The sequence below is a fragment of the Ovis aries genome, chromosome 7 (assembly GCF_016772045.2).
Source record: "Ovis aries strain OAR_USU_Benz2616 breed Rambouillet chromosome 7, ARS-UI_Ramb_v3.0, whole genome shotgun sequence".
NCBI lineage: Eukaryota > Metazoa > Chordata > Mammalia > Artiodactyla > Bovidae > Ovis > Ovis aries.
Window position 1 is genome coordinate 40,878,881 of NC_056060.1, and position 27,820 is coordinate 40,906,700.

Below are 27,820 nucleotides of genomic sequence, written 5' to 3' on the forward strand. Positions count from 1 at the left end.
ATTGAGATCTAATCTTAATGCATTATGGTCAGAAAAGATGCTTGGAATGATTTCGATTTTTTTGAATTTATCAAGTTTAGATTTATGGCCCAGGATGTGATCTATCCTGGAGAAGGTTCCATGAGCACTTGAAAAAAAGGTGAAATTCGTTGTTTTGGGGTGAAATGTCCTATAGATATCAATTAGGTCTAACTGATCTAATGTATCATTTAAAGTTTGCGTTTCTTTGTTAATTTTCTGTTTAGTTGATCTGTCCATAGGTGTGCCACCATCACCCTAATACCAAAACCTGACAAAGATGTCACAAAAAAAGAAAACTACAGGCCAATATCTCTGATGAACATAGATGCAAAATCCTCAACAAAATTCTAGCAATCAGAATCCAACAACACATTAAAAAGATCATACACCATGACCAAGTGGGCTTTATCCCAGGGATGCAAGGATTCTTCAATATCCGCAAATCAATCAATGTAATTCACCACATTAACAAATTGAAAAATAAAAACCATATGATTATCTCAATAGATGCAGAGAAGGCCTTTGACAAAATTCAACATCCATTTATGATAAAAACTCTCCAGAAAGCAGGAATAGAAGGAACATATCTCAACATAATAAAAGCTATCTATGACAAACCCACAGCAAACATTATCCTCAATGGTGAAAAATTGAAAGCATTTCCCCTAAAGTCAGGAACAAGACAAGGGTGTCCACTTTCACCGCTACTATTCAACATAGTTCTGGAAGTTTTGGCCACAGCAATCAGAGCAGAAAAAGACATAAAAGGAATCCAAATTGGAAAAGAAGAAGTAAAACTCTCACTGTTTGCAGATGACATGATCCTCTACATGGAAAACCCTAAAGACTCCACCAGAAAATTACTAGAGCTAATCAATGAATATAGTAAAGTTGCAGGATATAAAATCAACACACAGAAATCCCTTGCATTCCTATACACGAATAATGAGAAAGTAGAAAAAGAAATTAAGGAAACAATTCCATTCACCATTGCAACGAAAAGAATAAAATACTTAGGAATATATCTACCTAAAGAAACTAAAGACCTATATATAGAAAACTATAAAACACTGATGAAAGAAATCAAAGAGGACACTAATAGATGGAGAAATATACCATGTTCATGGATTGGAAGAATCAATATAGTGAAAATGAGTATACTACCCAAAGCAATTTACAAATTCAATGCAATCCCTATCAAGCTACCAGGCACATTTTTCACAGAACTAGAACAAATAATTTCAAGATTTGTATGGAAATACAAAAACCTCGAATAGCCAAAGCAATCTTGAGAAAGAAGAATGGAACTGGAGGAATCAACTTGCCTGACTTCAGGCTCTACTACAAAGCCACAGTCATCAAGACAGTATGGTACTGGCACAAAGACAGACATATAGATCAATGGAACAAAATAGAAAGCCCAGAGATAAATCCACACACATATGGACACCTTATCTTTGACAAAGGAGGCAAGAATATACAATGGAGTAAAGACAATCTCTTTAACAAGTGGTGCTGGGAAAACTGGTCAACCACTTGTAAAAGAATGAAACTAGATCACTTTCTAACACCACACACAAAAATAAACTCAAAATGGATTAAAGATCTAAATGTAAGATCAGAAACTATAAAACTCCTAGAGGAGAACATAGGCAAAACACTCTCAGACATAAATCACAGCAGGATCCTCTATGATCCACCTCCCAGAATGCTGGAAATAAAAGCAAAAATAAACAAATGGGATCTAATTAAAATTAAAAGCTTCTGCACAACAAAGGAAAATATAAGCAAGGTGAAAAGACAGCCTTCTGAATGGGAGAAAATAATAGCAAATGAAGCAACTGACAAACAACTAATCTCAAAAATATACAAGCAACTTCTGCAGCTCAACTCCAGAAAAATAAACGACCCAATCAAAAAATGGGCCAAAGAACTAAATAGACATTTCTCCAAAGAAGACATACGGATGGCTAACAAACACATGAAAAGATGCTCAACATCACTCATTATTAGAGAAATGCAAATCAAAACCACAATGAGGTACCACTTCACACCAGTCAGAATGGCTGCGATCCAAAAGTCTGCAAGCAATAAATGCTGGAGAGGGTGTGGAGAAAAGGGAACCCTCCTACATTGTTGGTGGGAATGCAAACTAGTACAGCCACTATGGACAACAGTGTGGAGATTCCTTAAAAATTGCAAATAGAACTACCTTATGACCCAGCAATCCCACTGCTGGGCATACACACCGAGGAAACCAGAATTGAAAGAGACACATGTACCCCAATGTTCATCGCAGCACTGTTTATAATAGCCAGGACATGGAAACAACCTAGATGTCCATCAGCAGATGAATGGATAAGAAAGCTGTGGTACATATACACAATGGAGTATTACTCAGCCATTAAAAAGAATTCATTTGAATCAGTTCTGATGAGATGGATGAAACTGGAGCCGATTATACAGAGTGAAGTAAGCCAGAAAGAAAAACACCAATACAGTATACTAACACATATATATGGAATTTAGGAAGAAGGCAATGACGACCCTGTATGCAGGACAGGGAAAGAGACACAGATGTGTATAACGGACTTTTGGACTCAGAGGGAGAGGGAGAGGGTGGGATGATTTGGGAGAATGACATTCTAACATGTATACTATCATGTGAATTGAATCGCCAGTCTATGTCTGACACAGGATGCAGCATGCTTGGGGCTGGTGCATGGGGATGACCCAGAAAGATGTTATGGGGAGGGAGGTGGGAGGGGGGTTCATGTTTGGGAATGCATGTAAGAATTAAAGATTTTAAAATTTAACAAAATAAATAAATAAATAAATAAATAAATAAAACCTAAAGGAAAAAAAAATAAATAAATAAAGGAGATTAGTCCTGGGTGTTCTTTGGAAGGAATGATCCTAAAGCTGAAACTCCAGTACTTTGGCCACCTCATGCAAAGAGTTGACTCACTGGAAAAGACTGATGCTGGGAGGGACTGGGGGCAGGATAAGGGGACGACAGAGGATGAGATGGCTGGATGGCATCACCGACTCGATGGACATTGAGTTTGAGTGAACTCCAGGAATTGGTGAGTTGGTCCAACTCTTTGCGACCCCATGAATCGCAGCATGCCAGGCCTCCCTGTTCATCACCAACTCCCGGAGTTCACTCAGACTCACATCCATCGAGTCAGTGATGCCATCCAGCCATCTCATCCTCTGTCGTCCCCTTCTCCTCCTGCCCCCAATCCCTCCCAGCATCAGAGTCTTTTCCAATGAGTCAACTCTTCGCATGAGGTGGCCAAAGTACTGGAGTTTCAGCTTTAGCATCATTCCTTCCAAAGAAATCCCAGGGTTGATCTCCTTCAGAATGGACTGGTTGGATCTCCTTGCAGTCCATGAGACTCCCAAGAGTCTTCTCCAACACCACAGTTCAAAAGCATCAATTCTTCAGCACTCAGCCTTCTCCACAGTCCAACTCTCACATCCATACATGACCACTGGAAAACCATAGCCTTGACTAGACAAACCTTTGTTGGCAAAGTAATGTTTCTGCTTTTAAATATGCTATTTAGGTTGGTCATAACTTTCCTTCCAAGGAGCGAGCGTCTTTTAATTTCATGGCTGCAGTCACCGTCTGCAATGATTTTGGAGCCCAAAAAAATAAAGTCTGACACTGTTAACTCTTTAATGGTAGTTTACACCTCTCCTGTACAATCTATTGTGTTTTGCCATCAACATTATTGAGCTTGGACTTACCTGGTGGTCCAGTCGTTAGGACTCCAAGCTCTCACTGCCAAGGGCCCAGGCTCAATCCCTGGTCAGGGAATTAACATCCCATTTGCAAGGTGTGGTTAAAAAAAAACAATTATCAACCTTTTACTAGCAAATTTAATTCAACTCTTCCAACAATTCAGTACCTACTATTAATACACAGTGTCTAATGCTACATGCTGTGGTAAATATTAAGATAACTTATCATGTAAATTCATCCTCTGGGGACAAGGTAGTCTTTCAACCTTAAAATAGTACTTCCTGTTACCTAAATTCATCTTTGGGGATCAGAGGTACAGTCTTTCAACCTTAAGTGTGCTGTGGGTATTAAGAATATTAGCACTGATGTCAGTCTCAAGTTCCAGTCTTGACGCCATTCTAATTTAGGAAGACTGCAAAAACTGCTTAATCTCTAGCTTTGTAAGGATACCCACAAATGTGGATATCCACAATGTGGATATATCAATGCACAAATGTGGATTGAGACTCGAAAAAGATATTACACATAAAAGCACTTAGCATAAAGTGTCACATACATTTTTGTTGTTGTTGTCATAGTTGATATACAATATTGGGGCACATTCATTTTAAAACAATCTTTATTCAACTCTGAATAGAGAAGACCATCTGCCCACACCAGCCTTCCTACCCACACCACAGGGCCAGGACTGGCCAGAGAATGTTCCCTTCCACACAATTCTCAACTCACACACAATTCTTACAGGAGCATTTACCCAGAACTATCCAACTAGAGCAGTGTTCATCTTTCCCCCAGCTCTCATACCCACATATACCACTTCATTTACTTAAATCACTGTTTAGGCCTCTCCTCTTCACCTAAAATTTTTTACACTTGCTCAGCTGGTATTGCTTCTCACCCAGCCACTCTTATCTTTAACATAGAAAACTTTCCTGTTTCATCTCCTCTGCCAAAATTCTATCTACTTCCTCACCGTTTGAAACCTGTTCCCTAAACACTTTCCCAGAAACAGTTAAAATTTCATTAGAAGTCCATCACAGGATTACCATGTACTCTTGTGACTCAGGGCCAGTAAGAGCTGAATTTACCATGAAGCTCTTGAGACCTAAGCTTCAGGGTCCCTAACCTCCATGAGCTCAAGTCTTTCACTGTGTTCAACCGTTTTTGAAGTTTTCTAACATAACACTTTTTTGCTTTCCCTTCTATCTTCCTCTTCCCTTCTCTTGGAAATAACCCAGAAGAGCCTTCTCCATGTTTATCAATCTCTAGACTTTAGGGATAAGATCTCACCCAGTCAGGGGAATGAGATCCCCAAACAGCAGATACTATTCATAACCTGAGAAAAACCAGTCAAGCCTATCTCGTCATAGTTCAGTTCAGGTTAGTCACTCAAGTCTTGTCTCTTTGTGACCCTACACCAGGCTCCGGTCTCTGAATTCTCCAGGCAGGAATACTGGAGTGGGTTGCCATTTCTTTCTCCAGGTATTCAGTGACAATTCCATACCACCCACTGCAAGATCCCCAGGCAACAGCAAGCCCCAGAGGGAGCCCAGGATAGGCTGTCAATTCCAGATGAATGCCTACTTCAGAGCTTAACACAAATGTCTAATAAGCATTTTAAATTCAGTATGCCTGAAACTCAACACTTTTTCTTCCCTAAACCAAGCTAACTTCTCAGTCCTGGCTCAAGAGTAACCCTTCCAGTTGCTTGGGCCAAAACCCTTAGAATCACTCTTGGTTCTCTCCCACACCTAATCCTTCAACAAATCCAGTCTTCCTCTTAAGTCATTTTGACTTGTGTGTTAGTTGACTAGCTCAACTTTTATGCTGCCTACTCTGACAGACTTGTTTTTCTGTTAAACCTTGCCCACTAAAAGCTATTTTTGTTCGTAAGACCCATTTCACTTTTAATCACCTCACCCAAACACATTAGGAAATTTACAAGCTTTCTTGTAAACTGGTGAATTATCCCAAAAGCCAGGACTACTAAACACTAGGTAAATGCTCAGAGATCTTAATGGCAGCAACTACTCCAGTCCAATTTGTCTCAGGTTATATGCTGGATGCTGCTACATGTAGTGGGCACCCTAACAAAAAATGGCTTTTTTGCTGTATAAAGCTAAAACTGACACCGCAAGAGTTCAGCATGAATACTTTCGCATAAGTCAGGGAAAATAAATATTAAGTTGAATCCTGAAAAGTAAATTTTTAAAAGATTTCACTCATAACTGAAGTTTTGAAAACTTTTATTTTATATACAAAGAGCTAGTATTTCCGCCTAAGGTTGGTGTGCTGGATGAGCCATCTGAGGAAGTTCAGTTAGTCCAACTGGGGAAAAAAAAAAGAAAATTAATTAATTCAAAATGCCTTAAACATCACCATTTTATCCTCAGAAAGAAATGGTTCATTGTAGAATGAGGTTTAAACTGGAAATCTGACCCACCCAAACTAGTAATCCAGATCTAAATACCTTAAATATTTATTGAACACCTACTACAAGCTGCTCCATGAATCTCAGCTTGATTTGTAACTCAATTTTTATATTGGGATATCCACTTCTACCATCAAAGAAATTTCCCAGTAGAAAACATTGCTTCAGAAAATGATCCTTACCAAAAGCTCAAGATGGTCATTAAGTAGTAACTAATTACACAGCTAATATTTTGTTACTCATTGTGTGCCAGACACTGTTCTATGAGACATTCATAAACATAAATCAATTCATTTATTCTTAATCTCTGAGAAATGGGACACAAAACTGGCAGACTTGAGTCCATTCTCCCATCTGTGATACTGAGTTATTTCAGCTTCCATAACACTAAACATGTATTTCTCAGGTATTTGGTCAAAGTCAAAAGTTTAAGCTTAAGATACTTTGTCACAGAAATCGCACATTAACAATTCATCTCCGCTATTACATTAACAAATTATACCCACGGTAACACTTCAACATAAGAACTTCTAATTTAAACAAATAAGTTCTACTCAACATTGTTGCATTCTAATTACTAATAAAAAGGTAGTGACAAAATTTTATATCTGAAAGAGCCAGTTAGAAATTAATCAACTTAAATTAAAAACAAAAAAAAAACATTTAAGTGACTTTTAGGAGGCAAGAAACCGTCACGTATGTTTGCAATAACCCTACTATTCATTTTTCGCAGGAAAAAACTTAACTTTGAGTGACTTGACCAAAGTCATAAGACTATTAAATGACAGACCTCTGAATCCTAAAAAGGTCTATCTGGCCCCAAACCTCAAGCTCATTCCACTACATGACCCTATTCAATTATTTCAAGGCAGAGGTCAAGGCACGTATTTTGCCGAAAATTAACAAGCTATGATTAGTGATCTAATGTTTCATTTTAGCGACTTCTGAAAAGTAATGTTTATCCAACATTACATATAGCAGTTAAAACTAATAGAAATTGGTAAAAATGTATTAGAAAAACTACTTTTCCACGCCTTCGCATCCCCCTCAATCCTATTAAGATGACTGCTGAGCCTCTCAACTGCGTTGTCCGCTACAAAGGAAGAGCCCTGCTAGCTGAAAGAGAAAAACTCAAACAGGAGACCATGGCGTCCGCCAGCGTACCTTAATGAAGCCGATGTCCTTCGCATACTGCCGGAAACACTGGCGGCACATATTGAGGCCGTATTTCCGGATCAGACCGTGCCGGTTTGAGCAGACTCGGCTGCAAAAAGAAACGGCGTTATCGCTAGTGACAGAAAGTAAAGTATCGGCACTCCGGGGGGCCACCACTCGCACCGGAGGTCTCCACGGACCCATCTGAGGCCTGTAAATGGCGGCAGCCACCTCTCCGATTCCGTCTCCCCCCACGCGCCGCCCGTGGGCTCCACTACATTATATTTCAAGCAGTGTCGCGCCCCAAAGCAACCCTTCCAAACAACCACATTCTGTTTCTCACCAAGAGCGAGAACCCTGGCCGAATTTTCTCGGATGGCTCCAGTAGAGCTGCTGGTGACCCATGTTGCTTTCTCGGCTGCAACGAGGTAAAAGGAAGGAAGGAGCGTACGCATGCGCTCTTCAAAATTTTAGCACACAGCTTACCCAGAAGCCAGTGCTGATAAATGGCGCGTGCGCAATGTGTCCACGGAGTTGCAGGGGCGGAAAGAGGCTCGCAAATATTCTAGGCGGGCCCAGCTGATGACGTCACCACACCTCAGCCTCAAGTGTTGTCTTGCGCAGGTCTGCGATCGCCGGGCGCGGTGGCGCGCGCCTGTAATCCCAGCTACTCGGGAGGCTGAGGCTGGAGGATCGCTTGAGCTCAGGAGTTCTGGGCTGCAGTGCGCTATGCCGATCGGGTGTCCGCACTAAGTTCGGCATCAATATGGTGACCTCCCGGGAGCGGGGGACCACCAGGTTGCCTAAGGAGGGGTGAACCGGCCCAGGTCGGAAACGGAGCAGGTCAAAACTCCCGTGCTGATCAGTAGTGGGATCGCGCCTGTGAATAGCCACTGTACTCCAGCCTGGGCAACATAGCGAGACCCTGTCTCTTTTGAGCCTCCAGGAAAGAATTTTGAACTTTTAAGAAATAAATGATATAACTTTGTTCTCGTCGTCTGAACCTTTATACATTCTTCTAGTTAAAAGTTTACACTTGGAAAAAGGATTTTTTCCTGAACTCAGCACTGACACCTACTGGAATAAAATTGTAAAATAACTTAAAATCAACTGTAATAATTAGGAGTGGACGGTAGGCGTTGCTGTTTTGTTAGGCGACTTCTTTTTAATTGGCACACAGTTTCTAGAGACACCTACACTATTCCAGAAGAATGACAAGAGACAATGTCTTTAATATTTAAGTGTAGCTAGTTGAGTTTAAAGTAAGAAAAAGTAAAAAGCCAATGTGTGCTGCTTTGACTAAATGATTCGGTAATAAAACAACTTGTGAAAACCAAATGCCATCCAATAAACTAGTGAAAGTTCAGTTCGGTTCAGTTCAGTCGCTCAGTCGTGTCCGACTCTTTGAGACCCCATGAATCGCAGCACGCCAAGCCTCCCTGTCCATCACCAACTCCCGGAGTTCACTCAGACTCACGTCCATCGAGTCAGTGATGCCATCCAGCCATCTCATCCTCGGTCGTCCCCTTCTCCTCCTGCCCTCAATCCCTCCCAGCATCAGAGTCTTTTCCAATGAGTCAACTCTTCGCATGAGGTGGCCAAAGTACTGGAGTTTCAGCTTTAGCATCATTCCTTCCAAAGAAATCCCAGGGTTGATCTTCAGAATGGACTGGTTGGATCTCCTTGCAGTTCAAGGGACTCTCAAGAGTCTTCTCCAACACCACAGTTCAAAAGCATCAATTCTTCGGCGCTCAGCCTTCTTCACAGTCCAACCCTCACATCCATACATGACTACTGGAAAAACCATAGCCTTGACTGCTGCTGCTAAGTCACTTCAGTCCTGTCCAACTCTGTGCGACCCCAGAGATGGCAGCCCACCAGGCTCCCCCATCCCTGGGATTCTCCAGGGAAAAACACTGGAGTGGGTTGCCATTTTCTTCTCCAATGCATGAAAGTGAAAAGTGAAAGTGAAGTAGCCTTGACTAGATGGACCTTAGTCGGCAAAGTAAGGTCTCTGCTTTTGAATATGCTGTCTAGGTTGCTCATAACTTTTCTTCCAAGGAGTAAGCGTCTTTTAATTTCATGGCTGCAGTCACCATCTGCAGTGATTTTGGAGCCCAAAATAATAGTCTGACACTGTCTCCACTGTTTCCCCATCTATTTCCCATGGAGTGATGGGACCAGATGCCATGCTCTTCGTTTTCTGAATGTTGAGCTTTAAGCCAACTTTTTCACTCTCCTCTTTTACTTTTATCAAGAGGCTTTTTAGTTCCTCTTCACTTTGCTGTCCCTAAAATCCACGTAGTCATTTATAATGTCTCTAAATAAACCTAAAATTATACATGGCTCTGATATCAAAGCTTTAACCAAATCTATAAAATGTACCACAGGGTGCAATAATGCAGGAAACTTTTACACATGAACTCTTTTACTAGAATTGAAATACCATACCTCTTGAAGATATATTCTGTCAGGTCTAGTGCCCCTCCCAACCTAAATTAGGCACTTTGTTACCTGATAAAGGAAGTAGTCAAGCCAGAGATTTAAAAAACTGATATGACCTGATCCTGCTCTCAGAACCAATGTATTAAGAAAAATAGAACTGTCTCAGAGCCCTTCCTTCCAGTTTCAGCTTCTTTGTTTTGTTTTCACGTTCAACGTTCATGACTCTAAGTAGGTAGGACAATTGTATTCAATGATAGATGTACTCATAGAGCACAAGAAGAGCAAAGAAGAAAGAGATTAATTCCAGGGTGAGTTTCATTTGAGGGGCCTTTGAAATAGACCTTAAGTGAAGAGTGAGGTTTACACAGACAGCAGGGAGCATAGTGAGAGGACGACTTTGAGCCCAGAACTGGAGTTGGGAAAAGCTTAGGGAGAATAACAACCCTGTGTAAGTAGAGAGGAGGATGCACAAAAGATCTAGTGACAGATGATTAATTAAAACTTAAAACTTGCCTGGATTTGTATCAGTCATAGATGTGTAGTTTACAAAATCCATATGCTTCTCAGAAGCTAATCAAACATTTCCCCGCCTATAGTCTCTCAGGCCTTTCCTTGTTGTTCTCCATAATTGTTAAAAGATGACAATGATACTGAGATCAATTCCATAAATAATTTCAATACTCTGCTATAAAATCCTCAAGGGAGCAGGGGAAAGATAAACAAGAAACAATTAATTACACTTGAACAATAACAATCTCTTATAGCTTAAAGTGTGTTGAACTATGGTGATATTCAACTAGTTCTTAATGTTTATTCTCGTCTTGAAAATTATTCTCCTTGATGGAGATATTACAAAACTGCGGTTGAAAAGTTGTACTTCCCACTCAGTCTTAAGATGATGTAGCACCATCTGTCTCCATCAATGGAATTATCAATTTCTTTTTCAATAAGAAAGCTGAGAATACCATTTTAAAAGTCCATTTTAGCCCAATATTTGTAAAGAGCTTTTAGCTTAATTCTATACTATTTTTACAAAATCCTATTACTCATTTGTATTTGGCTTTTAAATACTTCTTTTAGATTACATTTTCCCTGAATATAATACATACCAAGTAGTCTACGTTATGACCAACCTAGACAGTATATTAAAAAGCAGAGACATTACTTTGTCAACAAAGTTCCGTCTAGTCAAGGCTATGGTTTTTCCAGTAGTCATGTATGGATGTGAGAGTTGGACAATAAAGAAAGCTGAGCGCTGAAGAATTGATGTTTTTGAACTGTGGTGTTGGAGAAGACTCTTGAGCGTCCCTTGAACTGCAAGGAGGTCCAATCAGTCCATCCTAAAGGAGATCAGTCCTGGGTGTTCATTGGAAGGACTGATGCTAAAGCTGAAACTCCAATACTTTGGTCACCTCATGCGAAGAGTTGACTCATTGGAAAAGACCCTGATGCTGGGAGGGATTAGGGGCAGGAGGAGAAGGGGATGACAGAGGATGAGATGGCTGGATGGCATCACCGGCTCAATGGACATAAGTTTGAGTGAACTCCAGGAGTTGGTGATAGACAGGGAGGACTGGCGTGCTGCGATTCATGGGGTCTCAAAGAGTCGGACACGACTGAGCAACTGAACTGAACTGACTGACTGACTCTTTCTTAAATACAATGAAATTCAAAGAAAAAGAAAAAATGTGCCACTAATCTCCTAGCCCAGATAACCCCTATTAATATTTTGTTTCACCTGAGTATAGATATTATTTTTTAATTTAAGCACATTGGAATGATCTGCATGTTAAGACATCATTATGCAAGATATCACCTATTTTCCTCCTTAACTTAGTCTCACAATTATTTGTGATTCTGCATCCATAATTTAAGACTTACATCTCTATTGAGCTGTCTTCAATTTCAAAATATATATTGTGTATATATATATATATAAACATGTATATGTTTATGATGCATTAAGCTCTGCATCATCAAAATTCAAATAGAAACAAGAGTTGCCATTTTTAGGCTATCAGAAGGACAAGTACAAAATAAAAAGATTGCTACTTCACACTGTTGAGGAATGTGAAAAAACAGATACTTTCTGTGGGTATGAGTTGAATTGTTACAATTTCCATAGAAAGCAAATTGATAATATCCATCAAAAATTTAACAGATTTTTCTTTTATAAAATATTTCAACAGATATTGATATTTTAATTAATTGTATACTGTAAAGCAGGCTTTCTGGTGGCTCAGACTGTAAAGAATCCACTGGCATTGCAGGAGACCTAGGTTTGATCCCTGGGTTGGGAAGATCCTCTGAAGGAGGGCATGGCAACCCACTCCAGTATTCTTGACTGGAGAATCCCCATGGACAGAGAAGCCTGGCGGGCTACAGTCCGTGGGGTGGCAAAGAGTCGGACACGACTGAGCGACTAAGCACAGCATAGCATATACTGTAAAGCAAAACACAGATACATAAAGTATATTTTTAAAAGTAAGTTTTTATTCAACCCAGATCCCTGTTTCTCCAGTCTCTCTGTCCAAACTCACCTGTTACCAGTTTTGGAGAGGATCTTTAAAAAACAGTGTTATCTGTCTACCTATGTATTCATCCACTTAGAAGTGTATGTGTGTTGTATCTATGTATATGTATAAATGTGTCCATATACACATTTGTACTTATCTTTATATATGTTTATTACTTCTCTTTTCATTTATACAAACAGAATACCATACCCAGTATTTTCACAAATAGGTCATAAAGCATCTTAGAAGAGTATAAAATCTATAAAGAAGTACCAAAAGTAGAAGATGAAATTAAATGGAAACATCTTTGAGCATTCTTTTGCATACTTAAAGTGTAGTCATATCTATATAGTATATCTATATTATAAAGTAGGTCTTTAAAATAAAAATTCTGGAAATGGGACTCAGAGACCAAAGAACATGAACTTTTAAATTTTTGATAGAGATTACCAGTTTGCTTTCTATGGATATTATAACAATTCAGCCTCATACCCATAGAATGTATCTGTTTTTCCACACTCCCCCAACAGTGTGAAGTAACAAACTTTTTTTATATTTGGCCTTCTAATAGCCTAAAGATGACAACTGTTCTTTCTATTTGAATTTTGATGATGCAGAGTATGTTTTCCTATGTTTATAAGACAGCCATGTATCTTTATCAGATAATTTCTCCTTCCAGTCTACAGTTCACTTCCTTAATGTTTTACTGGGCTGTAGTTTGTGTATTTGTAAATGACTATATGAAAGAAAATTAGCCCTTTGATCATCATATTGGTTGCAAATAGTTTTAAAGTTTTTGTATCAAAATTTATAATTGATAGGTTTAAATTTTTTTTTCCAGTGTTTTCTTGTAGTACTATTATAATTTTGGTTTTCATTTTAAATCCTGAATCCACCCAAAAGTTATGTCTCTGTCACCGACGAGTACGGGAGAATCCAGTTCTTTCCCTACCAAATGGCTAGCTACTTATTCTAACACAAGAAGGATTAACCAAATGCATATTAATCAGTAATCTTACTCTATTCTAGCACAATACAGGCTCTCATACATATTTGTTAAATGATATTCATTTACTCATTCATTTATTCTGCAAATATGCATTGAGTACCTACAATATGTGAACATTATGCTTGATCTTAAATACAACAGTAGTGACTCAAGAAGCTGTCCAGGAAGCTTGTAGTCTATTGGTAAAGACAGGCATTAAATAAATAATCATATAGCAATTATTTTAGACAAGATAACCTAAGATTCCTCTTGCTGTGAACATCCAAACTTGCTAGAAGAAACATGGTACATTTTAAAATGCAGAGTTGAGTTCCATGGACTCTCAAAGATCACATACTAAGAAGTAACTGAAAACGACAAAGGCTGCTCTGGAGAGATTTGTCCAGCTAGTTTATAGGACCTGGATTCCAAAGAGAAAAAGAGGCAAGGCTTTGGGTAACTGTATTCAATTAAACTGCAGAGTGGAAATCCATGAAGGTTTCTTGGAAGAATTAAATACAGCATTTGAGACTTAAGTTCTAGTACTATTTGTTCTACCAGTGACTATCTGTGAAGTCACAGGCAAATTCCTTTACTCTTTTCAGTCTTCACTACTCTTGTGTAAAGTGAGAGAATTGAATTAGAATACTATAAACTGTGTTTCAAAGTAAGAGAAACCCAAGTAAGATGGTAGGCACTAAGAGAGGGCATCAGAGGGCAGACAGACTGAAACCAAAATCACAGAAAACTAGCCAATCTGATCACATGGACCACAGCCTTGTCTAACTCAATGAAACTAAGCCATGCCGTGTAGGGCCACCCAAGGCAGATGGGTCATGGTGGAGAGGTCTGACAGAATATGGTCCACTGGAGAAGGGAATGGCAAACCACTTCAGTATTCTTGCCTTGAGAACCCCATGAACAGTGTGAAAAGGCAAAAAGACAGGACACTGAAAGATGAACTCCCCAGGTCAGTAGGTGCCCAAAATGCTACTGGAGATCAGTGGAGAAATAACTCCAGAAAGAATGAAGGGATGGAGCCAAAGCTAAAACAACACCCAGTTGTGGATGGAACTGATGATAGAAGCAAGGTCCAATGCTGTAAGAGCAATATTGCATAGGAACCTGGAATGCTAGGTCCATGAATCAAGACAAATTCGAAGTGGTCAAACAGGAGGCGGCAAGAGTGAACGTTGACATTCTAGGAATCAGCGAACTAAAATGGACTGGAATGGGTGAATTTAACTCAGATGACCATTATATCTACTACTGTGGGCAGGAATCCCTTAGAAGAAATGGAGTAGCCATCATGGTCAACAAAAGAGTCCAAAATGCAGTGCTTGGATGCAATCTCAAAAACGACAGAATGATCTCTGTTTGTTGCCAAGGCAAACCATTCAATATCACAGTAATCCAAGTCTATGCCCCAACCAGTAACGCTGAAGAAGCTGAAGTTGAACAGTTCTGTGAAGACCTCCAAGACCTTTTAGAACTAAAAAGAACCAAAAAAGATGTCCTTTTCATTACAGGGGACTGGAATGCAAAGTAGGAAGTCAAGAAACACCTGGAGTAACAGGCAAATTTGGCCTTGGAGTACAGAATGAAGCAGGGCAAAGGCTAATAGAGTTTTGCAAAGAGAATGCACTGGTCATAGCATATACCCAACAACACAAGAGAAGACTCTACACATGGACGTCACCAGATGGTCAACACCGAAATCAGATTGACTATATTCTTTGCGCCCAAAGATGGAGAAACTCTATACAGTCAGCAAAAACAAGACCGGGAGCTGACTGTGGCTCACATTATGAATTCCTTATTGCCAAATTCAGATGTAAATTGAAGAAAGTGGGGAAAACCACTAGACCATTCAGGTATGACCTAAATCAAATCCCTTATGATTATACAGTGGAAGTGAGAAATAGATTTACGGGACTAGATCTGATAGACAGAGTGCCTGATAAACTATGGACAGAGGTTCATGACATCGTACAGGAGAGAGGGATCAAGATCATTCCCAAGGAAAAGAAATGCAATAAAGCAAAATGGCTATCTGAGGAGGCCTTACAAATAGTTGTAAAAAGAAGAGAAGCAAAAAGCAAAGGAGAAAAGGAAAGATATACCCATTTGAATGTGGAGTTTCAAAGAATAGCAAGGAGAGATAAGAAAGCCTTCCTCAGCAATCAATGCAGAGAAATAAAGAAAACAATAGGATGGGAAAGACTAGAGATCTCTTCAAGAAAATTTAACATACCTAGGGAGAGTCGAACACAAATGAAGCTATTTAGCAGCAGCAGCAGCACCAGGGAACATTTCATGCAAAGATGGGCTCAATAAAGGACAGAAATGGTATGGACCTAACAGAAGCAGAAGATATTCATTAAGAAAATATGGCGAGAATACACAGATGAACTGGACAAAAAAGATCTTCACGACCCAGATAATCATGATGGTGTGATCACTCACCTAGAGCCAGACATCCTGGAATGTGAAGTCAAGTGGGCCTTAGGAAGCATCACTATGAACAAAGTGGAGGTGATGGAATTCCAGTTGAGCTATTTCAAATCCTAAAAGATGATGCTGTGAAAGTGCTGCACTCAATATGTCAGCAAATTTGGAAAACTCAGCAGTGGCCACAGGACTGGAAAATGTCCGTTTTCATTCCAATCCCAAAGAAAGGCAATGCCAAAGAATGCTCAAACTACCACACAATTGCACTCATCTCAGACGCTAGTAAAGCAATTCTCAAAATTCTCCAAGCCAGGCTTCAGCAATACGTAAACCGTGAACTTCCAGATGTTCAAGCTGGTTTTAGAAAAGGCAGAGGAACCAGAGATCAAATTGCCTACATCTGATGGATCATGGAAAAAGCAAGAGAGTTCCAGAAAAACATCTATTTCTGCTTTATTGACTATGCCAAAGCCTTTGACTGTGTGGACCACAATGAACTATGGAAAATTCTGAAAGAGTTGGGAATACCAGACCACCTGACCTGCCTCTTGAGAAACCTGTATGCATATCAGGAAGCAAGTAACAGCTGGACATGGAACAACAGACTGGTCCAAATAGGAAAAGGAGTACATCAAGGCTGTATATTGTCACCCTGCTTATTTAACTTATATGCAGAGTACATCACGAGAAATGCTGGGCTGGAAGAAGTACAAGCTGGAATCAAGACTGCCGGGAGAAATGTCAATAACCTCAGATATGCAGATGATACCACCCTTGTGGCAGAAAGTGAAGAAGAACTAAAAAGCCTCTTGATGAAAGTAAAAGAGGAGAGTGAAAAGCTGGCTTAAAGCTCAACATTCAGAAAACTAAGATCATGGCATCTGGTCCCATTACTTCATGCCAAATAGATGGGGAAACAATGGAAACAGTGGCTGACTTTCTTTTGGGGGGGCTCCAAAATCACTGCTGGTGGTGATTGTAGCCATGAAATTAAAAGATGCTTACTCCTTGGAGGGAAAGTTATGACCAACCTAGACAGCATATTAAAAAGCGGAGACATTACTTTGTCAACAAAAGTCCGTCTAGTCAAGGCTATGGTTTTTCCAGTGGTCATGTATGGATGTGAGAGTTGGACTATAAAGAAAGCTGAGCACCAAAGAATTGATGGTTTTGAACTGTGGTGCTGGACTCTTGAGAGTCCCTTGGACTGCAAGGAGATCCAACCAGTCCATCCTAAAAGAGATCAGTCCTGGGTGTTCATTGGAAGGACTGATGTTGAAGCTGAAACTGCAGTACTTTGGCCACCTGATGCGAAGAGCTGGCTCATTTCAAAAGACCCTGATGATGGCAAAAATTGAGGGCAGGAGGTGAAGGGGACAACAGAGGATGACATGGTTGGATGGCATCATCGACTCAATGGACATCAGTTTGGGTAAACTCCGGGAGTTGGTGATGGACAGGGAGGCCTGGCCTGCGGTTCATGGAGTCCCAAGGAGTCAGACAAGGAGTCGGAAAGGTCCGGAAGGTCTCTCCAAGTCTAAGATGCAGTCAAGTCAGTCACTCCATCCAATCCACTAGCGGTTGTAAACAGGGAATCTGTATAATAGGAATTGGTGTTCAGTCTCTAAGTCTTGTCGGACTCTTGCGATCCCATGGACTGTAGCCCGCCAGGCTTCTCTGTCCATGGGATTTTTCAGGCAAGAATACTGGAGTGGGTTGCCAGTTCCCTCTCCATCATTTACCCAAAACAAATCAAGTCTTGGATAAATCCTGTCATATCAAGTTCCCTTCTGATGTGGCAATTGTCACCTCCAGGGCACCCAAAACAAAACACCAGCCTATCAGCGCCCCAGCTGGCAGTGGGCCCCTCGCAAAGCTGGATAGGCAAAAAGACCCCCCAAAACACAGGAACTACGGCCTTTCTTGGGAAACTCAAAGACCCCACGTGTGTGGGCAGCGTGTAAACTGTCAGCAGTGGAAACTAGGACTCGGCCCCCAAGTATTACACCGGGGCCGTCAGCGCGCGCTCCTGGGAAAGGACGTGGCGCCCCCGCCGATCGCCGGGTTCGGGAGGCGCGAGCCGGATCCTCCGGCGGTCTGTGTCCGCGGTCCGCAGCCACAGTGTAGACTCGGTCCTGCACGGGAGAGGGGACCCCGTTCGCCCCCGCAGGACTCGTGGAGCCGCTGCCCGAAGAAACAGGGACGTCGGCACCGCGAGCCGGCAGGCAGATCCCCGGACAGCCCGCGCTCGAGGGCCCCGGCGGCGGCGCGGTGGGGCGGGAAAGGGGAAGTTTCAAAGCCGAGCGGTGGGAGCCAGTGGCTGGCGTCCCGGCGGGATGAAGCTGCACTGCGAGGTGGAGGTGGTCAGCCGGCACTTGCCGGCCTTGGGGCTGAGGAACCGGGGCAAGGGCGTCCGGGCGGTGTTGAGCCTCTGTCAGCAGGCGCCCAGGACTCCGCCGGGTCCCAGAGCTGGAGGCGAGCGGGGCGGCCGTCACCCCGCCTGCTTGTTCATTTCCACCCTGAAGGACAAGCGCGGGACCCGCTATGAGGTGCGTGGAGCCGGCGGGTCAGGGCTAGCAGCCAGGCGTTCTTGCCCTAAGCGCCCGACTGTTTGCCCAGCTGGACTCCGTCTTGGGGGTTCCCGACTGCCGGCCCCTGAACCCCACCATCACCCGGACCCTGGCGTCTCCCTACGGACCCGAAGGCGGGAAGATTTTAAGAGTCACTTCTTAATTTTCTTGCCCATTTCTGCGACTTTATTGACAGCCTTGCTATTTAGTAGTAGATAGCAACCCTGCCCCTTTAATGCCTTTGAAATTTCGGCATAAGTAGCATCAGTCCAGTTTGGGAGAACCGTAAAATGACTACACCTTGGTTCAGTAGATTCTGTTTCTCCCAGTTTCTTCGCTAAATTTGTTTGTTTTTAAGGCTTTGTGGGATGCGTCTAAGGTCGTTAGGCCAGGTTGTGCTGTGCTTGGTCGCTTCAGTCGTGTCCGACTCATTGCGACCCCAGGGACTGCAGCCCGCCAGGCTCCATGGGATTTTCCAGGCAAGAATTCTGGAGTGGGTTGCCATTTCCTACTCCAGGGGATCTTCCCGGTTAGTACAGTGGTAAAGCAGTGATGCTTGGGTTGCGTCTTGATAATTTTATTAAAATTCTTGGCTACTGCATCTCTTGCTCTTTCTTAACTGTTTAATTTCCTAAGTTTTGATTTGTTAGGTACGGGGCTCTTTTGTATTTACATAACAGTAGTAAACCCTCTAGAAGTTGGAAATTGAATTTTTAAAGCACAAGTTTTATAAAATCCTTTTACCTTGATTCCCAGGCACGTTCTTTTGTGAAAATGACTAGAATACCCTTGTGCCTACTATAATAAAATTGAGGGGTGATTCATCACCCTCTGTTGCATCTAACTTTTGACTGGGTTTTATACAATTTGTGGGATTGTTTCTCTTAGTGTTGTATCCTCAGTAAATACTCTTAGTTGAGGAAGAGTTATTGCTGTTTTATTCAGAGCCACGTAAATGTTTGTGTAAGTAGTTGAAAGTCTAAATAATTCCTCTCTTCCGGTGGAATCAACTCATGTAATTTTTCAAATGGAAGGGACTTCTGTCACCAGATTTTAAAGATTAGAAAACTGTTAGGTGAGAAAAGCAAACTCATAACCAGAATTGGGTCTCCCTTTTTTCCCTGTTGACCTCCCTTAAACCTATCTTTTCATGCCCACCTTAGGTACTGTCTTAAGAGTCTGTTATGATCTCTCCTTTAAAACTTCCGCTGTGCTAAGGTCAGTAGCTGAAAATCCTAACGAAAATTTTATTGTAAACCACTAGTTGAAAACAGTGTGTGCAGGGCGCATTGCTGGATAGATACTATGGGAAATAAACCTGATTTAATCACTGTTTTTCCAAGACTAGAAAGGGAAAAACAGAAACCACCACTTACAAAGGTGGGCTGTAATTGCTGTAATATAGGGAGAAGCAGAGTGGTATTATATAGTATAATATTAAAAATGAAATGAATTCTGATTCAAGTCTTTGAGAAAGTTTTGTGGAAGAAGTTGTGCCACAGGGCTTAGAACACAGTAGGTGTCAAGTAAACATTTATTTGATAAGGTGGTTTGGTTTTGGCCTTGAGGAGTAGGAATTAGTGCTGAGTGTGGAAGCACCTTGGGTCTCTTTCTTACAACCTTCTACTTTTCTGTCCCATGACGCTGACATCCATCTGACTGATTTCCAAATCTGTATCTTTTGCTAGTCCTCTCCCTTAATTTCCAACTTGAGCCAGCTACCTACTGGAAATCTTCATTTGGTTGTGTCACAGTATTTCAAACTCAGAATACCTCCAGATTAATTTTCCTTGCCACCCCTAACCCAGCGTTTCTGATAGTGTTCTGCAGCTCCTTTAAGTAAGATTCTGTCCCTCTCCAGGAACCTTAAAGGCTTTTCTTCCCCACATCCAACATATTATTGAATTCTTTCAATTCTGCTTCCTGGGTAATTTTGTATTTTCATACCCCCTTCCATCCCAAGGTGTACCTAAACCACCATTGTCCCTTGCCTGGCTGGTTTCTTAAAGGATCTCCTTACCTCTACCATTGTCTTTCCTGCATCCCATCGTCCCCTCTCCCAAAGTTCATTATTAAACTTTGTAGTTAAAGGGAACTTTTCAAAATGTAGATCTAACGGTAATATCCGCTGAATATTCATCTAATCTCCATCATCTAATCTCTGTTTACCTCTCTACACTCACCTGCCTCTTTTCACTGGATCTTCCAGCATACTGAACGTCTTTCACCTCCTCAGTTGCCAAACTCTCTTACCTTCAAGGCTTTACACACTATTCCATTTTATTTATATACTACCTCCCTCTCCTTCCCTCAGTATCTTCACTTGCCTAACATCTTAATCCTTCATTTCTTGCTCATTTCAGTTCTCTTTCATACCCCCAGACCAGGTAAGAGTCCTTTCCTATATAAGGTCTTATAGCGGCCTGTACTTCCTTGTCTTAATATTTGTTATGCTTATAATTACTTGTTTAATAAACTTTCTCTCATGAAATTGGCAACTTGATAAGTGTAGTTACCATGCTGGTCTTATTTACCACTGTTGTCCCAAGCCCCCTGTCATAGAGCCTGGTACATAGTGGTTTCTCAATAAATAGTTGTTAAAGTCTGCAGCAGAAGCAACATCAGTTATTAAAAATTATTGAGCAGCTACTATATGTTAGTCACTCTTCTGGCTCTGGGAAAATAATACTGAACAAAGGAGACAAGATTCCTGCCTTCATCAAGTTTATATCTTGTGGGAGGCATGCCTACCCCAGGCTAGTAGGCTGAAGTTAAGAAAGCAGGTAGCTACTATTGGCAACTCTTACTACACCCAGAGTTAGAATGGGAGAGAAGAAGCATTCTCCTCAAACAAAGCGGATTCTGTTCTTGAGGAAGGAAGAGTTATTGGACAGGTAGAACAATTGTATTTTACCCAAAGCTGGATAAGGAGTGTAAATACCCCCAAAAGCAATCAAACAAAAACCTTTAAATCTTAAAACCACAAAGCACCCAGATGTAAGGACTATAAGCCAAACTGAATCTTGGCAAAGTGGCATATTGCAGGTGTAATAAATACTGAATAACAGTACCAGGTTTTGTCATTTTTCTCCCCTCCCCCCTCATTGGTTGCAAGCAGCTAAAGGAGAACATTGAGCAGTTCTTCACCAAATTTGTGGATGAGGGGAAAGCCACTGTTCGGTTAAAGGAGCCTCCCGTGGATATCTGTCTCAGTAAGGTATGGTATTAATGCGTAGGTTGGTTTACTGTAAAGAGAATAGAGGCTGTATTAGGAGCCTGATCTCCCACAGAGCTGAACAGAGATAGGCACTTGCAGGCATGTTTGTGGAAGTGATGGCAGCTTCCCTGGCTTGCTTGTGTGGCCTTGAAAAGAGCAGAGTCAGTCTTAGAAAAGTTGCCCAGGATGAGAAGGAAAACTGATTTTGCTTCTATGCCCAAGATGGAGCCTTGGGGTGGTCTTAGAACTCTATAAGCAGGTGGCACAGGTCTGCATCTTGCCAGCTGAATCACAGGTGACAAATCTAAATTTGGTGTTAAAAAAATGGATAAAATACAATTAGAAACACTTTAGGGGATATTTTACTTACTATAATCATTTTTTAAAATATATAAACCATTAAGATAAAAAACTGTTTTCTTTTTTGCCTTATCTCGCTTTTTCCGTTTTTCCCTTCCCAGAGGGTAGGAGCTGTGATTTGTTCAACCTTGCATTTGCCTTTATCCTTGACCCCAAGTCAAGTGCTTTCTAAACATTTAAAGTTTAATGACTGTTCAAGCTGTTTTATTGAATGGAGGTGCTTTGTCCTACCTCCTCCTGTTCTGGTTTTTCATTTTCTCTTGCTAATCAGCCTGTCCTGCCATTGACTCCTTCTACCTACAAACAAGCTGAGAGTCCTACCAATTAGAATAGAAAAGACAAATTTCTGGAAAGTTGAGGCTAAAGCTGTTGGTTCCACTTTCTCAGTATCTCTTTTGACCTCTACTTTCACTGGTTTGGGCTTCCCTGGTGGCTCAGAGGGTAAAGCGTCTGCCTGCAATGCAGGAGATCTGGGTTCAGTCCCTGGATCAGGAAGATCCCCTGGAGAAGGAAATGGCAAACCACTCCAGTACTCTTGCCTGGAAAATCCCATGGACAGAGAAGCCTGGTAGACTACAGTCCATGGGATCGCAAAGAGTCAGACATGACTGAGCGACATCACTTCACTTCACTTTCACTTCACTGGTTTATTCATAAAACACTGTCAAAGGTCAGTGATCTCTTCCTATCTGCTAATCACATTGCCATGATTACTCATCCTTTTTGAGCTCTGAAGAATTTGACACTGATGACCACTCCCTTCATACTAACTTTTCTTTCTTGCCACCTGTGATAGGGCATTGTGCTGGTTTATCTTCAGTTTTCTTAGCCGCTCCTTTGTTTCCTGTTTCTTGGCAACGTTTTTTTCTATCCTGGGAGTGAAGACTTTATTCCTATCCTCTGCCTGTTCTCTGCCATACATGCTTTCTGATACCACAGCTCCCTTTGATGCATGTAACTCCCAAGTATGTAACTCCCAAGTAGGTCCCTCTGCTGGACCTACTTAACCCAGGTCATCAGACTTTCCTCACTCCACGTCACTGTGTATGTTGCTGCGAGAATAATATGTAGCTCTTGTTACATAATTCTCAACTCATAATTCTTCAGTGATCTCCCACAGCTTGATCATTCTGTCCTCCTTACCCTGGCATCAAGGGTACTCATTTATACTCTGTAGCCATACAGTATTTCTACTCTTTTACTCCTCTGCAAAGCTCCCACATTCCAACCAAATAGTTTCCCAGACTTGCTGAAAGTTCGCTAATCCTTCATATATAAAGTTTTTGAAACTTCTAAAGTATCCAGCAAGTATTTTTATTGCTGACTTAATTCACATATCACTTTAATAGGGATTTCTCTGTCCAGCTGGAAGTGGTCTCTTGCTTTCGATGTGTTGTACAACTTTTTTCAGTAAGTGCTACGTTACACCTGCCTTTTTTTATTTTTAAAAGTTTCTTGATATATACATATATAATTTTTACTTATTTTATTTTTGGCTGTGTTGAGAGTTGCAGTGCATGAGCATCTCATTGTAGTGACTTCTCTTGTGGAGCCCAGACTCTAGGTGAGTGGGTTTCAGTAGTTGTGACATGTGGGCTCAGTAGTACCTCTTGGACTTAGTTGCTCTGCGGCGTGTGGGATCTTCCTGGTCCAGGGATTCGAACCCATGTACCCAGCATTGGCAGGCAGATTCTTATCCACTGTACCACTAGGGAAGTCCTTGGCCTTGCTTTTGACAGGGCTATTGCTTTTCGCAATTCCTAGTCTTTGTGAATAACCCCCCTGGGTATTTTGCACTGTACAACACTACTTCAGTCTGTCTCTGAGGCACTGGAGATTTGAGTCATTTCATCTTTTCATTTTCTTTTTGGTTACTAAGGTTAAACTAACTTTTTAAAAAAAATTTATTGAATTATAGTAGATGGGTGAGTTCATCTTAAATCCAAGTCTTCAGTGGAATCTTCATGTTTTCCTGTTTTATTTTATGCTCATATGGTTCCCCCTGTGAACAGTTTTATTTATTTAACAGTTTCAACATAATTTTTTCAAAAACTTAATAAATTTTTGTATATGTAATTAAATTTAGTGAAAATAGAATACTGAAAAAAGCTTAGTAATTTTCAATAAATAATTGCATGATTTTTATACAACTTCACCACGTTTGTTTAGGATGAACTAACATGCGTTTATTACCTAAAATGGAATTTATAATTGTACAACCTACTTTTACATCTTCAGGCCAATTCCAGCAGTCTAAAGAGTTTCCTTTCAGCTGTGCGACTGGCTCATAGAGGCTGTGATGTTGAGGCACCACTTTCAACCCTCACACCAGTGAAGACTTCAGAATTTGAAAAATTTAAAACTAAAATGGTTATCACATCCAAAAAGGACTATCCTCTAAGCAAGAACTTCCCCTATTCTCTGGAACATCTTCAGACTTCTTATTGTGGGCTTGTCCGGGTTGATATGCGTATGCTTTGCTTAAAAAACCTTAGAAAATTAGACTTGAGTCATAACCATATAAAAAAGCTTCCAGCTACAATTGGAGACCTCATCTACCTTCAAGAACTTAACCTGAATGATAACCACTTGGAATCATTTAGTGTAGCCTTGTGTCAGTCTACACTCCAGAAGTCACTTCAGAGTTTGGATATCAGCAAGAACAAAATTAAGGCACTCCCCGTGCAGTTTTGCCAGCTCCGAGAACTTATATATTTAAAACTTGATGATAATGAATTGATTCGCCTTCCTTTCAAGATGGGACAGCTCAGGAACCTGCGGTTTTTGTCAGCAGCTCGAAATAAGCTTCCATTTTTGCCTAGTGAATTTAAAAATTTATCCCTTGAGTACTTGGATCTTTTTGGAAATACTTTTGAACAACCTAAAGTCCTTCCAGTTATACACCTGCAAATGCCATTAACTTTACTGGAATCTTCTGCACGAACCATATTATATAATAGGTAAGCCTTTGATAGCATCATGGTATTTTCATCATTCTCAAGAATTAAGTCTTTAACATAGCTGTTTATACTATGCACAATCTGACCTTTTGCTCCAGTGGCCTTCTTTTAAAAAGAAATGACAAAAGTTATGGGTCTAGAAGAATGGGCATATGAATAAACACAGATAAACTTTATAGTGCTCATAGACACCCACTGAAACCCAAGCCAGTCTTCCCTCTTCATCATCCCTAGCTTAAGTGCTCTTATCCTAAAGCAGTGGTTCTCAGATTTTACTTCACATTAGAATTACCTAAGGAGCTTTAAAAAATTCTGATGGTTAGTCCCCACCTAAGACTTATTAAATCAGAATGCTTGGGAGTAGGACTGAGTTTTTTTTTTTAAACTATCCAGGTGTTTCTAATGTACAGATTAAGAGCCTTGGCTTACTTCTCAAATTTTAATATTCATCACATTCCTGGGAGTCTTGTTTAGCAGATTTTGTAACACAGTGCTTAACTAAAGCAAATTGCTGGTCCCAACCCTCAGAGATTCTTATTCAGTAAATTTGTCATGGGGATGAAGAAACTGCATCTCTAACAAGTTCCAAGGAGATGCTGATAATGCTGGTCAGGGGACCACACTTGGGGACTGCTGGTTTAAGGTATTGACTCTTAACTAGGAGTTTAAAATTCTCTCTTAAGTGACCGTACATGTAAGTGCCAAGAACAGTGCCTGGTTCTTAATAGGTCCCGATACTCACTGGATTTATAAATACATGTAATTTGCTTATTTGACAAATTAAAAATCATTAATTGTGTTATCATTTGTTGTAGGGAACTTCTAAATAATATAGATGTGAAATACATACCTAGATCTGGTCATATGGGTCGTAGATTCTACCTCAGATCAACTAGTTCAGAATCTCCAGAGATGGGCCCCTACTGTGTGTCATATATTTTTTAAAGTCTCCAGAAGTGATACTCATGATTCAGGTTAAAACCGCTGATTTGAGAGAACTCTAAATGGTGTCTTTTGGCAATAAACTACTCCCAAGTGTCTTGTTCTTTGCTTTCTCTGAGACTTACCTATAAAAAAAATAACGTGTTTATTCAATTTTGAAAATTATGTCCAAGTGAGAAATACTGTAAATGGTCACTGATGATTTGAAAGGATCGTAAATTGGCTAGGATGACTCTGATCTTTACTGAAGTATAATTTTGCAAATTTCCAGCTCCCTTGGTTTAAGAATATAGGTCCAAAGCCATGAGAACAATCTCTGCTATTTAGCTGTTGATAGATTGTCCTAACTACTGGTCACAAACATAAAGTTATAGTCTTAGAAAAATATGTGGGGACTTACATTGGGTAGAAAATACAGTTTTTAACTGTTTTGTGTTTTTCTTGGTCTATAACCAAGAGCCTGGAAAGTGTTTTTTTTTTTTTTTTTAAAGTTACTTACACAATTTAACAGATTAGTACATGTGGAAAAAATGAAAAATTGTAAACAAAGTCAATCCCATCCTTTAAGTAAGTAAGCCACTATTTTTTATTTGATGTGCACTTTTCTGCTAGGGTTTTAAACACCAGTTTAGGGACTTCCTTGGAGGTCCAATGGTTAAGACTGTACTTCCAGTGCAGGGGGCAGAGGTCAGGGCACTAAGATCCCACATGCTGTGTGGCAAAACAAAACAGCACCAGTTTAAATTATAATAGTAGGTTTTACTTGTTGCAAAAGATCTGAACACCTGTTAATGTGCCAGCCTATGTACTAAAGAAAGAATAAAGAAAAGCGACACAAAGCACTTGGGCTATGATTATGTTCAGGGTGCAGGAGAGATCTGGGCACTGGGCGGGCAATCTCAAGAGATTGTCTCAGTGTTATGCAGGGTGAGAGCAATTGTATTGGGGGCCACTGAAGTTTTAATTTTAAGTAAGAGGGTGAATGACTTAATTTAAGCACAGTTAGGAGCCTTGCTTGGCTTTAGTAAAGCAAAACTAATATCACAACATTTAAAACTTTGTTTCACACGGTTTAGGATTCTCTTTTGAACACTTGATGCCTAGGAGTGTATATGTATTTATTTAAATAAATGTTTCTTCACAGATAGAACTGAGAAATTCTCTCATTACCATTTTTAGGAACTGTATGAGAGAGCCGTACATTTAAATTATGTTATACTGGTCATACAGTATAATTATATAAAGGACAGATGACTCTTTCCTTGTATTCAGTAAGTTATACTATTAAGTGGCAATACTAAAAGGTCACTACTTTATGGAGTAGTATAGATCCTCTTAGGCTTATGTCATATGCTGTTATTTAGGATATTTTTCCCATTTGTACCAGTTTGGAAAATAAAAACAATATACTGAATTAATAGAGTAATTTTATTTTCTCATGGTTATAATTCAGTGTCTAATAATTGATGTCCTAATACATGAAGTTTTGAATCATTAAAAAATATCTTTAAAATATTTTTTTCCAATAGGATTCCATATGGCTCTCATATCATTCCTTTCCATCTTTGTCAAGATTTGGATACTGCAAAAAGCTGTGTTTGTGGAAGATACAGTATAAGCAGTTTTATTCAAGGAACTACTACCATGAATCTACACTCTGTTGCTCACACTGTGGTCTTAGTAGATAATATGGGTGGTACTGAAGCACCTGTTATTTCTTACTTCTGTTCTCTAGCCTGTTATGTAAATTCTTGTGATATGCTCAAGTAATAGGTGATACCACAAAAAGAAATTCCATTTAGTCTCAGACTAATTTGGGATTCACTTATGGTTTAAATGTCAAATTGGAGAAAGGGCAGCTTTCCATGGATTTTGTATACTTGACTGAGGGGAAGAATGTGTGGTAGTCTAACATTTTCAATTGTTTGACTGTAAAATTTTAATTTCATTAAAACCTGGTTCATTTTATTGTGGTGTTAACTTTTATCAGTTTATCACACTTGTGTTGATTTT

At 40.3% G+C, this 27,820-nt stretch overlaps 2 protein-coding genes across 5 annotated transcripts; one reads left to right on the forward strand and one right to left on the reverse strand.

Moving 5' to 3' along the window:
- Positions 1-6,001: 6,001 nt before the first annotated feature.
- Positions 6,002-7,794, reverse strand: RPS29 (ribosomal protein S29). 2 transcript variants are annotated; one of them, XM_004010496.6, is made up of 3 exons: positions 7,702-7,794; positions 7,368-7,467; positions 6,002-6,100 (listed from the first exon to the last, which is right to left on the reverse strand). In XM_004010496.6, exons 1-3 carry the CDS (start codon positions 7,761-7,763, stop codon positions 6,092-6,094), a joined length of 171 nt encoding a protein of 56 aa, XP_004010545.1. In that variant the 5' UTR covers positions 7,764-7,794; the 3' UTR covers positions 6,002-6,091. The 2 variants fall into 2 exon arrangements, with proteins under 2 accessions (XP_004010545.1, XP_060274585.1); XM_060418602.1 differs by having other exon boundaries at positions 6,002-7,467.
- Positions 7,795-18,053: 10,259 nt separating this feature from the next.
- Positions 18,054-27,775, forward strand: LRR1 (leucine rich repeat protein 1). 3 transcript variants are annotated; one of them, XM_027971717.2, is made up of 4 exons: positions 18,054-18,307; positions 21,447-21,545; positions 24,144-24,865; positions 27,337-27,775. In XM_027971717.2, the coding sequence occupies exons 1-4, from the start codon at positions 18,095-18,097 to the stop codon at positions 27,575-27,577; spliced, it is 1,275 nt and encodes a 424-aa protein (XP_027827518.1). In that variant the 5' UTR covers positions 18,054-18,094; the 3' UTR covers positions 27,578-27,775. The 3 variants fall into 3 exon arrangements, with proteins under 3 accessions (XP_027827518.1, XP_027827519.1, XP_027827520.1); XM_027971718.2 differs by lacking the exon at positions 21,447-21,545; XM_027971719.2 differs by lacking the exon at positions 24,144-24,865 and having other exon boundaries at positions 27,337-27,495.
- The last annotated feature ends 45 nt before the right edge of the window (positions 27,776-27,820 follow it).

Excerpts from the sequence above, each read along its gene's own strand:
- RPS29 (XM_060418602.1), bottom strand. The coding sequence starts at position 7,763 with ATGGGTCACCAGCAGCTCTACTGGAGCCATCCGAGAAAATTCGGCCAG. Across the intron at positions 7,468-7,701 it reads GGCCAGGGTTCTCGCTCTTG|CCGAGTCTGCTCAAACCGGC; the intron begins GTGAGAAACAGA and ends TTCTTTTTGCAG.
- LRR1 (XM_027971717.2), top strand. The coding sequence starts at position 18,095 with ATGAAGCTGCACTGCGAGGTGGAGGTGGTCAGCCGGCACTTGCCGGCC. Across the intron at positions 21,546-24,143 it reads TGGATATCTGTCTCAGTAAG|GCCAATTCCAGCAGTCTAAA; the intron begins GTATGGTATTAA and ends TTACATCTTCAG. Across the intron at positions 24,866-27,336 it reads CGAACCATATTATATAATAG|GATTCCATATGGCTCTCATA; the intron begins GTAAGCCTTTGA and ends TTTTTCCAATAG.